Here is a 17,789-nt window from a genome sequence, read left to right as displayed (position 1 = left end):
TATCCCTAAATCACTAAATACACAGAATGCAATGCAATCGTGCTTCAGCCCACTTTCATGACCACAGCTTCTCGTCAGTACAGTCACATGTGGCGCACAATCTGGAAGCTAGATGCGGCGCCAACTCTAAAAATTAAATGCTAGGGTTTTACGTGCCGACCCCGTGATCTCATAATGAGGCACAACATAATGGGGACTGCAGATGAATTTCTTAAATACATACAGTGCACCCGATGCACAGCATACGAGCAGTTTTGCACTTCACCCTGACTGAAATGTGGCCTCCGTGGCCGGAAATCAAACCTGCAACCTCATGCCTGGCAGCTCAATACCATAGCCACTAAGGCACTATGACATGAAGTCATCAACTGTGTGCCGGATAATAAGCACAAAACCATGCCATACCACAGAAGGTTGCGAACGGAAGCTTGCCTTTGAATGCACTAGAATTAATTCTTGAGCTGGAGTCTTTCATCACTACACTATGTCAAGGAAAACATCCATCACGCAGACTTTCTAGCGTGCTCCATCACCAGAAGAAACGTTTTAAGGTCCATTATTTCCAAGTACAATAACAGGGGCTAACCATCTATGAGCCAAATATTTGATCAACGTCGATTCTGCTGAATTTTTATGCATCTTCAGGCACAGAAGTTTCTGGAGCACGGTATCCATGAAGAAATGAAATTCGGCCACAGCCATTACACCCAGCGAATCCATTAGTTTAAATAATACTTCTTCATAGTACCATCACATTTACAAAATATATTCCAGGCTAAACAGCAAATTTGTGACGAAATTTAGCTGCATTGCTGCTTTCCTGACACAAAAAGTTTTGCACTCAGGTGCACTTAAATTTGTTTCACTGTAAACACTGAATATTTGGCTACTTTTGTAGTTGCCAGCTACCTATTCTCTAGCCCTAGTTTCCTCATTAATTTTAATTTGTTCAGCTGTCTAACTTTTCAAATTTCTTTCAATGCTCCACTATAAATAAGATTGCATTGCTTTATATTTTCATTGCTTATATGCATGCTTTCAAGAATTTGTTCATACATTATTTTGTTACTTCAGATTTTTGCACTTTGTGTTTTACGTGTCATATTCAATCTACACCTCCACTGTTCGGACCTTATAATAATGCCAGTGCTATGGGAAATAAATAAATAAATAAATGGGATGTTCTGCTCAGGCAATATTACAAACCACACCAAGACTGTGTCACTCAGACTTGTACTCGTTACAGGAAAAAGGTATAGATTACAACTACTTCATTCGAAAATTCAATTTGAGTTCAGTGACTAATTACAGCCCAACAAAATTAGTTGAGAAATTGGTAAAAAGTAATCAATGACTTTTACATTACCTCCCAACCATTATTAACATTGCACAAACGTAACTAAATAGAACAAGCTGGCCAGGCTTTTTCAGTGCACCCTCTGCAGCCATTCAAACAACATTGTTTAGCTGACTAACAACTGCTCCACAATATTTTCGTCTTTCCCCTTCGCTTGTTTCTTTAATCAGATATCAGCAGCAACATTGAAAACTCGCTCAATGTTGCAACATCGTCCTTCTCTCCAGCTCAATGTATGTGCTGGAGAGAAGGACAGTGTTGTAACATATGAACACCTTGCGCACAAGACTGCCGTAACTCAGTGTCGGGATGCTTGCTGGTGGATTCTCTATGAAGCACAGCGCTTCATTGCTGCTGCTCGAAGGAGGCGCCAATTGGTAGGGCCAAAAAATACCCCAAAAAACTGTCTGTACATCGTCTTTAAGGAACCGTCACTATCGAGCCATAGCAATACCGGTTCAGTTCCTCAGCCAAAATCTGTTGGAGTGTTAAGATGGGAAAACAAATACGTACTGAGCAACCAGGTTTGCCTATCTGAACATTGTTCATCCACGACGCTGCTACGTGGCATGATAACACAAGCATTCTACCGTAGTTGCTGCCAAGTTCAAATGCTCAAAGCTCTGTCACCTATTAAAGCTTGTCTTGTCAATAAAGCAACTGGTTGAATCTAACTGGTTAGTGAAAAAAGGTACCTGAATTACAGAGCCTGTTACCAAGTTAAAGAAAACGTAATTGATGAACTAGAAAACTGCCGTAACACGTAACTGATCAAAAGTACTTAATTAATATGTCGACAGTGAAAGCTGGACACAACACACGCTGCCATATTAGCGATTCTTTCCTTCTTCCCTCTGTACCTATTCGCATCCATAACATACCAGTAATAAGAACTGCCTTGCAAAGAGATCATATATACCTTTGAGCTGCATTAGGAAGCAAGATATACTGGCTCACTTTGTTCTACGATTGCTGCAGCTCCCACACGCATGCACAATCAGTAGAGATGCGTAGAACACTAGTTTATTTTTTTATGAGCAGCACAATCATGCCTAGCTTTACTGCGACACAATGTCATCATATTTTGCTCTATGTAATGATGTCTCAACAATTTCAATAACGCCACGTCCAGAAATCTGAATGAACTTCAGCATCAAATTATAATATCTCACAAGTGCTTCCCATCTTTCATACTCGCTGAATGTGATGCTTTTCTGTGTGAGAAGCATGTAGTAGAGTTTCTATAACTTTGAAAATATTTTTGAGTACTCCTTTAAAAGCCAATCTATACTAGTGAAGTGTAGGGCCCGTGGGTGATTCTTGAAAGGTTGCCTTGAAACGTTAACTGGAAAACGTTAAGTTGTGCGTGCGATGATTTCCAGACGTTTGGCGGTATAAGTACCATGCTTTCCTGAAATAAAATTCAGTTGATAGTTAGTGCACGTCTCGTCATCTTTCTTGTTTGTGTCAATCCATCACTATGGCTTCAATTGATAAGAACACACATTGCGGTAAAGCTCTTGAGGAACTGTGTAGACCTCCTAGAAACAATAAAGAGGCACACCATAGTGGGAGACTCCAGGTTAATTTATACCACCTAGCATAGGTTACGTGCACCTAAATCTAAATAAACGAGTGTTTTTGCATTCCACCCTTATTGGAATGCCAGCACTATGGCCAAATCAAGCCCACTATCTTGTGCTAGGCCGTGCGACAGCACAGTTTTAATGAGCTATTGCAGTAGCTATTCTGAACATACTGAAAGCTGTAAAGAGCATGTGGTGGAATACTCGAAAGCCCATAAATACTTTAGGATTGATAAAGCTCTGGCCTAACACATTTCCTGATTATACAGACAGCTACCTGATCGTAGTCAGAAAAGCCGATTCTCTGAAAGGAATTAAAACTTGTCCCTTCGCTCAATTCAGGGCATTCATAAATTGTGAAAAAGTGGAGCAGACGTGTCACCCCTTTAACCTTCAGCGTTGCCATTTGTTGGGCGTGTTGGCAGACTGACATTGAAAGCATATTTAGCGCCAGCGAACAAGGACAGAAGGAAGACACACTGTGGTGTCGTCCCCCTTCTGTCCTTGTTTGCTGGCGCTAAATATGCCTTCAATGTCACTTTAACCTTCACTGCAAATCTTAGCAGAGACGTTTTTTATATTGAAGACAATGTGTATTTGCCAAGCTTGGTTTGCCAAACTGAGTGGCTGTGCGTGCAAAACAGTCCCTAAACAACTCAAGAAAGCAAGATAAGACAGGTGGCAAGAAATGCAGGAACAAAACAAGAAAATGAGATAGGCCATTATCGCATGTCTAGACAAGACAGCCTGCAGCCTTAACAATGCTTCAGCAGATACTGTGTGAGTGAATGTGCTTTCTTCAAAAAGTCAGAAAGTGTTTGCTCCTTTATCAACAAGTGTGCTTTCTGATAAAAGCTGTAAAAGGGGACCTAGACCATTGTGTCATAAAAACATATCGTGGCATGTACTGTTGGAGTGACCTATAGGATACACACCACATTTTTAAAAGGGTCATGGCATTCACATTCGGCTACACACTATAACATGTGTAGGTGCAGATTTGAGACTCTGTGAAGCAGTGATCAAAACCACTTGACCTGAAAGAGGCCTTTTGCATTAGGAATCACAAGGAAATATGTGTCGGCTAGGAAGTGACAACGGTGTATGATGGTGAATATGTGTACAATGGTAAACTACTGTGCTTTCTGAGTTTGCCTCACATGTTATGTACTTGTCTTGCTGCTTCATACAAAGGAGAGCACCCTCCCTGGCGCTGGTACCCGTCGGCAACCGAGCTGTTGCCATAAATGCATGCGCCGCAGTAAAATCTCGCAAATCTCGCTTCTTTTTCAATTACCGTTTTCGCGGCAACAGAAAACGCACACAGTTGCACAAGTAAAAGCACAGGGAACCGCGAAAAGAAAAAAGAACGTGCCTTCGTTCCGAACTTTGTTTTGATTAGCGAGATCGCACGAACGGGTTCACCAAAAGCCGTGAGAAAAAGTTTAAGCGGCATGCTTCTCGAACAGACGCCACAGCCGCACAAATCCCAGCGGAATAGCCAGACTGGAAATATGACTAACGCCCATGGAGAAGGCCGCGCGCCCCACGCACACCACAGCGCGGGCAACCAAACATTGTGAGGGCGGTCCCCTGCACCGTTCACCGTCCCCCTCTCCCGCGGGGATAGGCACCGTAGGCACGCGCGAGGGGGGGTTTCACCACGATTTCTCGGGGTCGGCGTTCGAGCGGCGCCGCGGCCTAATTGTAAAGCGGGCGGACAGGATGAACTACAGGGAAGAGGAGACGGGGCGAACCACGCTTGATGTCTGCTGCGGTTGCGCATGCAAATGCACTCACCAGCACATCCGAAGAGGCCTTGGCGGAGGCGTCCGCGAGAACCTGCCGGGCCACATCGGCGCTGGGGCCGTCCGTGACGATGTAGACTCGAAGCGGGACGCTGCTCAGGGCGATCAGAGAGCCTAGGCAGATCGACAGCTTCTCGCGCATGTTACTCGCTTCACGAACGTTCGTGAAAATGAGCAGTACGTGCACCATTTGGTCGGAGTAGTCCAAGTCGATGGTGGCATTGGCTCTCGACTCGTGTCGAAAGCGTCCCAGCACTCTGATCGGAAACTTCCACGCGCTGGCATTGTTGTTGTTGCTGCTGCTGCTGTTGTTGCGGTACGATGTTACGGCACTCTGTCGCACTGAATCCCGGGATGCACCACCTCCGATTGCGTTGCGCAGCTCGCGTGGACTGGCGTAGAGGATGACGAGCACCGTAACGACGCCGAGGGCGAATAGCAGCTGTCGTGTGCAATGTTTGCGAGAAGTGACAAGCTCCATCTACACCGAACACGCAGCGCTTACGGGCGCTACATCGCTGGACGCATACACCAACGCCGTGGCAGTTGACAAAACGCATTAGTGGCATCCGCGCGCACGGTACGCACCTGCACGGCAAGCGCACGCGAAGCGCACCGCTCTCGCTGACACTTTGCGCGCTTTCCGTGTTTCCGTGCGTGGCCGTACCGCTGTGCTCCCATCGCCCCAGTCCAAGCCGCGCATGCGCGATGGTGGCTACATGCGCGATGGTCCGTGAGGAGAAGAAGGGGCTGGGAGAAGCGAAGGGAGGCGGTTTGCGGCGCAACCTTGGGGTCGAGTGAGGAGGTCAAGAGAGGAAAAGCCAAACAAAACGCTCTACCCAGGCAAAATAGTCACGTGACCTGTGACGTACATAAGCGCGGGTGCTTTGAAAACAAATAATGTTCCATTCGTGAAGAACTACCTTCCAAGCAGCCGGAACAACAATGTCGTATGCTTTGCCATATGCTTACAATCAGGCACATACCCAGGGGGGGAGGGGGCCCGGGGGAGCTCCCCCCCCCCCCGAAATTAAGCGACTCCCCGCGCCATCAATCCTAACACACATTCAGTGGCGTAGCAAGGTCGTCTGGCACCCGGGGCCCATAGGTCTTCTGTCACCCCCCTCTCCGGGTGTAGCCGGCAGAAAGAGGGGTGCCTTCAGACGTATATGACCCCCCCCCCCTCACTGGCCCCTTGCACCCGGGGCCCACGGCCCCCCGGCCCCCCCCTGTTGCTACGCCCCTGCACACATTCCCAAAGCGCCGCCAATAAATGTTGGGACTTGACAGCTATTCGGTGGTCAACTTTTCGCTGCCTTTTAGAGCGCAGCTCTTTGGCGTCCGTTCCTGGGTTTCGCGTCGTCGTCGGCGTCGTCGTCGTCGGCGTCGGCCTCGTAACCAGCTCCGCCCCCTTCGCTGGAGTGGGAGACGAAGGACGCGAGCCGCGAATAGCGGAGACCAATGAGAGCGGCCCCTTCAGTGACGTGCGCGCGCGATGCTGGTGTCATGCGGACCCTCCTTACGGCTCGATGCGCACTCGTGTCTGGTCTCAGCCGATCCGCTCGTTTCGTACTATCGTCTGCTCGCGCCAAAGCTCTCGCCCGCGCCTGTTTGGTTCTGTTGGGTCGGTCTCGTTCGCGCTTGTTTTGGTTGTTATTGTGTGAGGTTGTTTCTTAATCTGATTGTATGCGCTATGCGAATTGTATAGTACTTTCTGGAAGCCATGCGGCACCAGCGATCACACTGGAACCTTTGACGAGTCATGTATAAACGCCGGCTCGCTTGATCCGCAGATCAGATTTTCGACCATTACCGACTCTGCTACATGTCTCTCTCAAATTCTTTGCTTCAAAATATCGCGAAATGGAAACACGTATAGAGCTGCGCTCAAATTTCGCATTAGGGAGTATCGTAATCGTCGGATAATTTTTTTCACTCCTTTTGGATGACGGTATTTATAGGCATTTCCTGGGGGTGTGAGGGCCAGTTTTTCTCATCGATTCGGTGCCCGCGCAATTAGTTCGATATGCGTTCGAGATCTATTCAACGGACACGCGCATGGCTATTGCTTCGTTAGTTCAACCTTCTTTGTTTAGACTGATTCAGCGACCAGGAAAGGGATTTAGTTCGTAGTCAGCTGGTCTGTATGCTTGAGGAACGAGTGGCAGCCGGAGAAAACCCCAATCGAGCTTAACTTTTCACTTTGCTTCATTATTTCCTCGAGTGGCGGACCACCGCAATGCTGGCAGTTCCTCAGAACCATATACCCATGATATCAGTTAGATAAGGTGTAAAATAAGATCACGCGAAACAGCGTCCGTCTGCAAACCCTGCAATAACTGTTAAACCCATAAGTAATATGACTGTTACCCATTACCTCGTCTGGTTTCTCCCTAATTGTACAGTACCTTTCGTGCAAAATTAGCAACTGGAAACAAGAGTCGCTAGGAGTTGAGAAGTTAAGCGACCTACTGAGGGAGAGAGCCATGGCAACAGCCAAACAGGAAGAAAAAAGCGAAAATTAACAAATGTATTTGTTGCTTATGAAAATATATAGGGATCAACATCTTATTTAAAAAGGAAGTAGAGAAAACGCCACCAGAACTGGAGAATGATTTCGTGTGTATTGAATGCCGCGTCTACAGTTATCAGTCGAACCACCTGATGGAGACACTTATCTGCTGTGCTTATGAAGGTGTTTTTTCTAACCTTCGCGGTGGTCGCAGTACGTCTATAACCGCAGCGTCCTGTGCTCTGCGCGGTTGTATGGGACTGGCGGCCACGTAGCATTACGCAACTTCCCGAATAACAATATGAGGTGGTTTTGGCACTTAATTTGGTAGAGCTGCAAATGAAGGATCCAAAAGAACTGCGATTGTTCCGCGAATATGTATTTCTCTACAACAATTTCAGAGCTACATCACCCCCCCCCCTCCGAAGAAAAAAAAACCCTGGGTACGTGCCTAAATGTTATGGTGATATTTAATCTTTGACACACCCTAAGCAATCTATGATGTCACAGCTCTTCCACAGTTGGCAGGGAAATGAGATGAGCCATAGTTGAATGAGGCACAGTCTCAATAATTTACGAAAAAAGAAAAGCAGTTGGAGGCAACGAATAAGGTGGTAAGAAGTTCACTGATTGATTTATTGATGAAGTTTAACGTAACAAAATAGCCCAGAGGCTAGGGACACGCGGTATTTTTTACTCCTTAGTGTTCACTGATGTGCAAGAAACCATAGTGGATGAGCATTTTAGCATAGGAGGAAGATCTAGGTTGGGAGTTCTTATCTAAATACATGAGAAAGAAGAAGAAACCTGCTCTTTCTCAGCAACAATTGCACCAATTTTCATCATGGTTGGTGCATTTCATCATCACCATCAGCTTATTTTATATCCGTTGCAGGACGAAGGCCTCTCCCTGCGATCTCCAATTACTCCTGTCCGGCGCCAACTGATTCCAACTAGCGCCTGCGAATTTCTTAATTTCATCCCCCCACCCCCCCTAGTCTTCTGCCGTCCTGGAATGTGTTTCCTTTCTCTTGGCACCCATTCTGTAACCCAACCGTTCACTGGTTACCTAACCTACGCATTACATGACCTACCCAGCTTCATTTTTTTTTCTCTTAATGCCAATTCGAATATTGGCTACCCCCGTTTGCTTTCTGATCCACACCGCTCTCTCCCTGTCTTTTAACCTTACGCCTAACATTCTTCGTCCCATTGCACTTTGCATGGTACTTGTTTTCGAGCTTCTTTGTCAGTCTCCACGTTTCTGCCACATGTGTTAGCATCGGTAAAAAGCGCTGATAATACACCTTTCTTTTTTAATGATAATGATAAGCTTCCAGTCAGGATCTCACAATGTCTGCCGTAAGCACCCCAAACCATTTTCATTCTTCTGCAAGTTCTGTAAGTTGCAGAGCAGGTGGCAATTGTTCTTGCATTGATGGGCAGTGTACGTGACACGAGTTATTCAGACTCCAAGGCCGCTATCAGGGCCTTTCAGATGGGAATGGTGGCTCCCCAGGCCCTACGTATCATCCAAAATGCTAAACACATGAAACATCACTCATTGGCCTGGTTTCCTGCGCACCTTGGAACCACTGAGGGTGCCTCGCTATACCCCAACGAGGAGGCGCACTCGGCGGCATGAGGTCTGACTGACCGTGCGTCGGGTAACGCCTCTGCTGGGCAACCCGAGCCTCTTGCTCGTACAACAAGATCTGCAAGCCTAGTTATCTCTCAAGGAGACTCCTGCCTTTGCCACAGTCCTCATCGTGCAGGGCCCAGGCAGACACTCTCAGACTTCTACAAACAAGCACTTACCCGAGCCCCGCGGCACTGCACACAATGTACCCCGAACGCTTCCCAAGCCCGGACTGCCCCCTGTGTGGTGGTTACGCAGACTTCGAGCATGTCCTGTGGGGCTGCGCCTCTGCAGATCCCCCTTTCACTCAAGAGGAAATGATGAAGCTTATTAAGGACCAGGACCAGACCTCTCAAATCCTGGCAGTCCAGAGGGCTCGCGAGAGGGCCGGCAGGTTTCACCTGATGATTCCCGAGTGGGCCTAATCACTCACTCACTCACTCACTCACTCACTCACTCACTCACTCACTCACTCACTCACTCACTCACTCACTCACTCACTCACTCACTCACTCACTCACTCACTCACTCACTCACTCACTCACTCACTCACTCACTCACTCACTCTGTAATTTTCCTTCTCATGATCAGGGTCCCTTTGAGTAATTGGCCTAGGTAAACATACTCCTTCAGTGACTCTACAGGCTGACTGGCGATCCTGAACTCTTGTTGATCCTTATCTTTGTCTTCTGCACAATAATCTTCAACCCCACTCCTACACTCTCTTCTTTAAGGTCCTCCATAATTCGTTATAACTTGTCCCCCAGTGTTGCTGAACGGGACAATGTCATCTTCAAACCGAAGGTTGCTGAGATATTTGCCGTTGATCATCACTCCTAACCCTTCACAGTTTCATTGTTGAATACTTCTTCCAAGCATGCAGTGAATAGCATGGAGAGATTGTCTCTCCTTGTCTGACCCCTTTCTTTGTAGGTATCTTCCTACTTTTCTTGTGGAGGCTTAACATAGCTGTGGAATCTCTGTAGATATTTTCCAAGATATTTACATCAAGCATCCTGTACTACTTAACTACATAATGCCTCTATGACTGCAGGTATCTCTACTATAACAAATGCCTTTTTGTAATCTATGAAAGCCATATGAGAGGCTGATTGTACTCTGTGTATTTCTCAATTACCTGATTGATAACATGGATGTGGTCTGTTGTAGAGTATCCCTTCCTGAAGCCAACCTGTCTCTTGGTTGAATGAAGTCCAGTGTTGCCCTTATTCTACTGGAAATTATCTTGGTGAATATTTTATGTAATATTGGAAGTAAGCTAATGGGCCTATAATTTTTCAATTCTTTAACGTCTCCCTTTTTGTTGATTAGTATAATATTGGCATTCTTCCAGTTCTCTGGGTCCTTTGAAGTCGATAGGCAATTCGTATAAAGGGCCGTTAGTTTAGCAAGCATTATGTCTCCACGATCTTTGAATAAGTAGACTGGTAGTCCATCTTCTCGTGCCGCTTTCCCCCGTTTCATGTTTGCAAGGCCCTTCTAACTTCATCGCTAGTTATAGAAGCAGCCTCTTTAACATGTTCATTGCTACTTTGAATGGAGGTGTCGTGGCTGCTTTGGGTACTGTATAGGTCAGTATAGAATTCTTCCGCTGCTTTTACGATATCTTCGAGGTTGCTCATGATGTTACTCTGCCTATCTTTCAGTGCATACATCTTGGTTTCTCCAATGCCTAGTTTCCTTCTAACTGTTTTAAGGCTGCGTCCATTTTTTACTGCTTCCTCAGTGTTTCTCACGTTATAATTTCGAGTATCTCCTATTTTCTCCTTGTTTATTAGTTTTTTCAATTCCGCGAATTCTTCTGATCTCTTGAGTTGGACACTTTCATTCTTTGTCGTTTCTTTATTAGTTCATTTCTTGCTTGGTAGAGCTTACCTACTAGTTGCCTTGGGACCTTACCTCTCACTTCGAATGCTGCTTCTGATGCCAGCCTAGTTATGGTTTCATTGATTGCCTCTATGTCTTCTTCATCTCTCTGTTCTATAGCTGCAAGTTTCCTTGAAAGTGCCAGCTTGAATAGGCCTACTTTTACCCTTACTGCGTCTAGGTTGGCCTGTTTTTTCTTCCCCAATTTTACTCTTTCTCTCAAAATTGAGGTGAATCCTAGCCCTCACTAACCTATGATCATTGCACTTTACCTTGCCTAACACTTCTACATCCTGCACTATGCTGGGATCGGCAGAAAGTATGAAATCAATTTCATTTCTTGGTTCAACATTGGTGCTTTTCCACTTTTCGGTCCGCTTTTTGTTCCAACGCTTCCTGAAAAAGGTGTTCGTCATTCGCAGCGTATTCCTTTCCGCGAATTCTATCGTCTCTCCTCGAGTGTTCCTAGAATCCATGCCGTTGTTGCCAATTGCTTGTTCACCAGCCTACTTCTCCCCCACTTTTGCATTGAATTATCCCATGACTACAGTACACTGATATTGCACTTTTCGCATCGCTAATTCAAAATCTTCATAAAACTGTTCTATTTGTCATCGCGACTGGAGGTTGGAGCCTAGGTTTGTACTACCCTTATTCTATACTCCGTATTGGTGACAAATGATTACATTTGTGGTCCATCTTTTGTGACTCGAAGGCAGCTATCCAGTGTTTTCTGTCCTCTTTCAACCACATATCTAATGTGCAGTTCGTCGTAGACATCCGGCTACTCCACCATCACGCAATCGACAAAGGGCACAACATCATCTACCATTGGATACCGGGTCACTGCGGAATTTCGGGAAATCACAGTGCGGATGGCGCTGCCCGATCGGTCCACGATAGTGCCCGTATTATACCAATACCACGGTCAAGAACAGATGCAGCCACAAGTCTGCGCTCACTCGCCCGCGAGCTTGCGCAGAATCCGTGGAACACCAGTGAAATCACGAATGCACGTCTTCACAAATTGGATCCACGTCTGCAACTCCGTCTTCCACCAGGGTTACCACGAGTGGAAGCAGCACTTCTGTGCCACCTGTGGCTCGGCGTGGCATTCACGAGCTCATATTCCTTCCACATTGGAATGGGCGATAGCCCTTCTTGCGACACCTGTGGGGTGAGGAGACGACGAGCACCTCCTTTGTGACTGTCCCCGTTACAACGTGCCAAGAAATGTGCTCGAGACCACGCTCGAGAAACTGGACAATCGCCCCTTCACAGAACAAAAAGTTCTAGAAAACTGGTCCAGACGGGTTTTGGCACTCAAAGCCTTAAGGGCTTTGCTAAAGTTTTTAAGGGCATGCGAATTGTGCCACCCTCTTGAATGTCGTAGCGCGTAGCATCGCGTTACTGTGTAAATTTTTCTCTGTTTTTTTTCTTCTTCTTTCTCCCTTTATTCCCTTTACCCCTTTTCCCAGAACCGGGTAGCCAGCCGGTACTTACACTTGCTAACCTCCCTGTCAGTCCTCTCTCTCTCTCTCTCTCATTTAGCTTTATTACGACTACCGCTACCCTCTCATTAATGCTGTAGAATTCGTGAACGTTGCCCGCTATGTCCTTATGGATTAGGAATCCTACTCCGAACGGCTTTTTGTCTGGTAGTCATCTATAGCAGAGGAAGCGACCATTTGTCAGCACTGTATAAGCTTCAGCAGTTCTTCTAACCTCACTAAGGCCAATGATATCCCAAACAATGGCTGATAGTTCCTTAAAGAGTCCTGCTAAGCCAGCTTCAGTCGAGAGGGTTCGGGTGTTAAACGTTGCAAGGGTCAGTTTCCATTGGCGGCCTATCCAGGTTCAGAGATTCTTAGCACCCTCTGCTGCGTTACAGGTCTGACCGCAGCCTTGGTCAGATGCTCTGCAGCTACTGGGGACTGAGGGCCATTGGGTAATTGAATGAGTCATTTGGGAGGGAGTGGCCGAATACTGCGCCAGGGAGGCCAATTCCTTTTCAGGTGAGGGAGTGCGTTGTTGAAGCTTAATGGGTTTTCCTAATTTGGTTGTACCTGGGTTAGTATAGCCCCACTTGCTCTCGGCGTTTTTGCCGGTGTCAGGCGCCACTCCAAGCCTGGAGATGCAGCGTACTGGGGGAGGTGAGTCCGAATTTCCTACCTTAAGATAGAACACGAAAAAAAAAAAATACCGCGAGGATTCGCACTTCTGACAGTGGCAACCGAGTATTCAAGCTAGCTCAGTCAGATAATCCTGTGTGCTGTCAGGCTACCTTAGGTCCCAGGATTCCAGCCCAGACGATCCTACGCGCCTAAAAAAAAAAAACTTGCTTGAATTATCCGCGGTATATGAGTTTTGCTGATCGCGGCAGGTGACACGGCGTAGTAGTTCTCAATGGTTCTAAGATCGTGGTTTCGGAGTCTCCCGTACGCGTGCGGCCATGAACGCGGCTAGATACACGACATATTTTAGGCAAATTTGAACAGCACTTAAAAGTAGTGTGAAAAAAAAGGAAATGAGAAAAAAGAAAAGAACTTTCAGCGTTTACCGGGAATTCACAAGTCGCGTATGGAGGGAGGTACACCAAACAGCGCACGGTCCCGACTGCCTGCCTCATGCATCGGAGAAGTGTTTCCGAACAAAACGGAACTGATGTAGTTATATATTTACCGTTAAATCATTAACTAGGCCCTAGAATACGCTGTCGAAATCCGTGACGTCATGCCGCGCTGATGCGGGAACTTCAAGGAAGTGTCGCCACATATCTTTTGTTATCGCGCTTTTCTTGGCTTAGCAAGCGTCTTATCGTGGTGAGAGTGGTGTTTTGATTTTGTAGAAAGATAACTTACTGATACAGAAGTATTCTTTCTCTTTAGAGCCCTTTTAAATGTAGCAAAGTCAGCACTGCGAAGAATAACAAGGAGACGAAATGTATCTAACTTTTCCTATACTATCGATGATACCCAATGAACTCCATTAAAGAGTAGAAGTATCTTGGATGAATCATATAAGATAAACTTAGATGGGAGTCACAGGCAAATTATATAACGTCATCAGCACGAAGGCCGTAATTCCTAAAAAGCCGTCTTCATTGAGCACCACATACAACAAAGCTCCTTGTCTACATCACCTTTTTCAGACGAATACTTGAGTACGCTAACGTCGTTTGGTTTCCACGTACAAATTAATTAATTCATAAACTAGAAGGTGCTCAAAGAACAGCAGTTGGGTTCATGTTTAACAAATACCGCCTCTCTGGTTCCCCTTTACAATTGGCAAGGCTAGAATTTTCACTTTGCGTAACTGCGCTAATTTCACATGTCAGAATATAATGTTTCAGCTTTTCCATAACCAGCTTAACATTGATAGTTCCAGGTGCCCAACTTGAAAATTAGACACAAACGCCATAAACATCGCCAATCTCTACAGGAATACTGTATGAAGACCAACTGCTTTCAGTACTCATTTTCTACTTCAGGCAATTAGAGAAAAGAATATTCCACCAACATGTATAACTAGCTGTAATAATGTTTATAATTTTCTGTCATTACTCGAAAGCCACTTAGGTGTCTCACAGAGATGAACTGTAACACTATAATTTTCAGGTGCACTTTTGTATAACATGCTCATCAAGTCCTTCATTACTTCTATTGTCGTTAAAACATTTGTTCGCATTTGTTCAAGTAGTAGATTAAGCAACTTACTCCTCTTGTAAACACTAGTGACTTCTTGTAATTTGTTTGCTACTTGTCCCAGCGCTTCGTATTTAGTTAGAATCACTCTGTATACGATTTGTACCTTTTGTACTTATACGCGCACTTCCTTTTCGATGCTTGTTGTGTGTGTGCCCTTCCTGATAAAGGCTCCGTTAGGATTGGCAGCATGTATGAAATGAACGTAAATAAATTACTGCTCTGATTCGCAAGAATAACTAACACATGCCTCTGGAGTCAGCTCACATAGCTGCTGTGTGGGCTTCCTATGACATGTTTGAATACGGAGAGAGCAGTGACACTCCAGTGCGCATCTTTTCTTTCGACTTCCGAAACGTCGCGAGTTCTGACACGAGTCAAACAAAGGAGCTCAGGTACTCATTTGCTTAAACAAAACGTGTAAACATGAGATGCAGTGCGAAACACATGCCTTAATTACATGATGTGTTCTATATTAAAACATTGTGCAAAGGGTAAATGCTTCTATGGCTGCAGACCCGCTGCTTCGTAGCCTTACAAAGGAGAGGTTAAGTGCAAGGTGACGGCGACAAGGTGGTGCGCAATTACTCACAGCTGAATTATTTGTTTGTTTACAGCACGCGGCTTTCATTTACAGAGTCCAAAAGACAGACGAAAGTTTAGAATGACTGGAAGTTGAGCAAGTTGGTTGGGATTCATATTACTGAAAGGTCGAGGGAAAAAAATTAAGAGACGCCATACCAAAAGAAGTATAAAGTGGCACAAACTAAAACTAAACATCCCACTTCCCTCACCAACATCTGTGTTGAAGTTCGCTCCTTTTTGCTTTTCTTTACGTAATTTTTTTAATTCGGAAAGCACGGCGTTTAAAGTTACGGTGTATTTCGTACGCCTCATTATAAGGTCTGTCTGTATCACGTTGTCGTGAGCCTGGACTTTGTTACGCAACAAGGCAGCACGTCTAGCACCCTGGTGAATCGAGAAACGGTGGGGGGGGGGGGGGGAGGCAGAAGGAGGTCTGCACCCCCCAGGCATGCCGGCTGACAGTATTGAGTGTGCAGCGAGTGATCGTTGCCTAGTTTTTCTTTTATTTACTTTCAGACAATAGGCAACTATATCAAGGAAAAACTGGTGTCATGTGAAGGTGCTACTTCATTCTCCACCGCTGAACTTCAAGCTTGGTGGGCACTGATAGATCTAGAGAGGGAACCCTTTGGATATGCGAGCTGCAACTATATAGCTCTCACTGAAAAGTAACTCGATAACAGTATTTATTCTTAAAGGCTAACAAGAGCATAATTTGCAAGCTGGTGTTTTTTTACGAGACTGCACAAGTGCAAAATGAGTTTTTGCACTTTATTTGTTTTGGTTGCTACTGTATAGATATTTAATAAATCCTGTGTCAAATATAGTATGCTGCTGCATAACAGCTTTGTGGCGAGCCTTATATAATGTTGCCCCCCCCTCTCGCACCCCCCCCCCCCCCAATTAACAACTGAATGCTGTAGTTCGGGCCTTCTTATTCGGTTCATGCTTTTACACTACAGTACAATGAAGCGGCGATGCGCATGCTTCGGCCCGGTGATTCTTTATTATATTTAAGAACTATTTCATATTTGCCATGCCACCCAGCACGAAGAACCAGGAGGTTGTATAAACCTTCTGGATAAGCAGTCCCTGCAGTCGCCTTTTACAGCAAATGAAGCTGCGGCGGCCATATTGCTAGAGGCAAAAGAGATGCGTCCTCAGAACAGGCGACGCGGAATACGCGCGGAATTAAGTCGCATTTTGGGTTCCGCGATAACAAAAAGTTGATTTTAAGATGGGTAGGGGTCAGACGGTAAGGGCAGACGTACGGGTCTGCATGCGCAGACCCCTACGTCTGGGTCTGCGCATGCGCAGTACCGTCGCCCCTAGTTCTTGCGTACGCAAGCCGCTTGCGTCTCCTAAACTAAAGCTCTCTATTGTCAGCGCTGAAGCGCCAGCGTGGCTAGGAGGGTAGAGGTCTTGACCCGCCAGTGCTTCGGTATATGTCGGATTTACAGGCCCTCCTCGAGACAGCTTCGGTGAACAAAACTTCTTTATTCACTAAAGCTTTTCTCTCTCGATACTCTCTCGTAATTGGTACGCGCGCGTTATATGCACCTTGCGAGGGTATAGACGCGCGAGAGTCGCGCAGGTATGCTTGCCACATAACCGCGAGTGCACTGGAGCTAAGGGGGAGGGAGCGGGGGGGAGTAGAGACAGGGTGTTTAACGAGTCTACTTTAAATATTCCTCAGTACTGTTCTGCTAACAAAGATGGCCTGAAAATGCCGTGAAAATTGCTTGGATCTATTCATACATGCCCTAATACGGTGCCCTGCGTGGGAGGAGAAAACTCTCCGTATATTGGGCGAATACAGTCACAATCGTAAATACGCAGTGGCGCAGGCGCCTCGGAGAAGCGAGAGAAGGACACCGGTATTGCGCGCACTAAGCTCGGAAGCATTTTCAGTGTGAGGCAAACCTCTCTGCCTAAAGGTGAAGCGCCAAATTGCACCGCAGTGTTCCTACACAGCGGACGCACCGCAATTATATAACAAAGGTAAAAACCCTCCTCAGATTGATGTGCCTCTACGCGCGTTATCGATACTGCACGCAGATATCGCAGCGCGTGCTGTGCGGTCGCTTTGGGCTACTAAGTTTTTTTTTTCGCCCACTTTCATTTCTTTGTATTTTATTGTTTCTACCTTCTATTTAAAGCGACAAATAACTTCCCCTATGCTTTTCTTGGCTTCATTGTGTGTTCGTTTCGTCTTGTGACCTAACAAAATCGGAAAACTCGGTTCCCTCCTTGCCCCTCCTCCTCTTTCTCAGAAACATGGGTTGACGAGGAGCAACCCCACCAGCGGCGTTGCAGCCGCCGTGTCTCGACGGGGCACGAGATGAGGCCGAAAGAATCAACCACCGGTGTTGGGTCAGCACCCACAGAAAGGGTGCAATTCAATTGACCTTAATTGCGTCGTGTTCCATCGACATTCAAACATATAGCTAGACAGAGATTAGACAGAGAGGGAGAGAGAGATCAGATAGATTTACTTTGACGTTTACTGTGCGCTCCGCTCAGGCAGGTAGCTGCCCAGCAGGAACGCTGGTGCGTGTGCGCAGAGCGCCAGGGGCCAGAACGCTCCCGACACTCCGGCAGAGCCGATGTAGCGCTGCATGACAATGCGTCCGCTTGGCGTCGTTGCTTTTTGTAGCCGAACGCCCTGCGGTTTTCTCTCTCTCTCTCTCTCTCTCTCTCTCTCGAGGCTT

General features: G+C 46.3%; 1 protein-coding gene across 1 annotated transcript in view; it reads right to left on the bottom strand.

Moving 5' to 3' along the window:
• Nucleotides 1-5,439, bottom strand: part of LOC135902703 (xyloside xylosyltransferase 1-like) — a 44,753-nt gene extending 39,314 nt beyond the window's left edge. The window contains exon 1 of the mRNA XM_065432927.2: nucleotides 4,744-5,439. Coding sequence (XP_065288999.1) covers nucleotides 4,744-5,232 — 489 coding nt within the window. The 5' untranslated portion in view covers nucleotides 5,233-5,439. The remainder of the gene's footprint in view (nucleotides 1-4,743) is intronic.
• Between the last annotated feature and the right edge of the window lie 12,350 nt (nucleotides 5,440-17,789).

This window comes from Dermacentor albipictus, chromosome 2, assembly GCF_038994185.2.
Source record: "Dermacentor albipictus isolate Rhodes 1998 colony chromosome 2, USDA_Dalb.pri_finalv2, whole genome shotgun sequence".
Taxonomy (NCBI): domain Eukaryota; kingdom Metazoa; phylum Arthropoda; class Arachnida; order Ixodida; family Ixodidae; genus Dermacentor; species Dermacentor albipictus.
The sequence above is the reverse complement of the archived record's forward strand: the minus strand, read 5'-3'. Positions and strand labels throughout refer to the sequence as shown.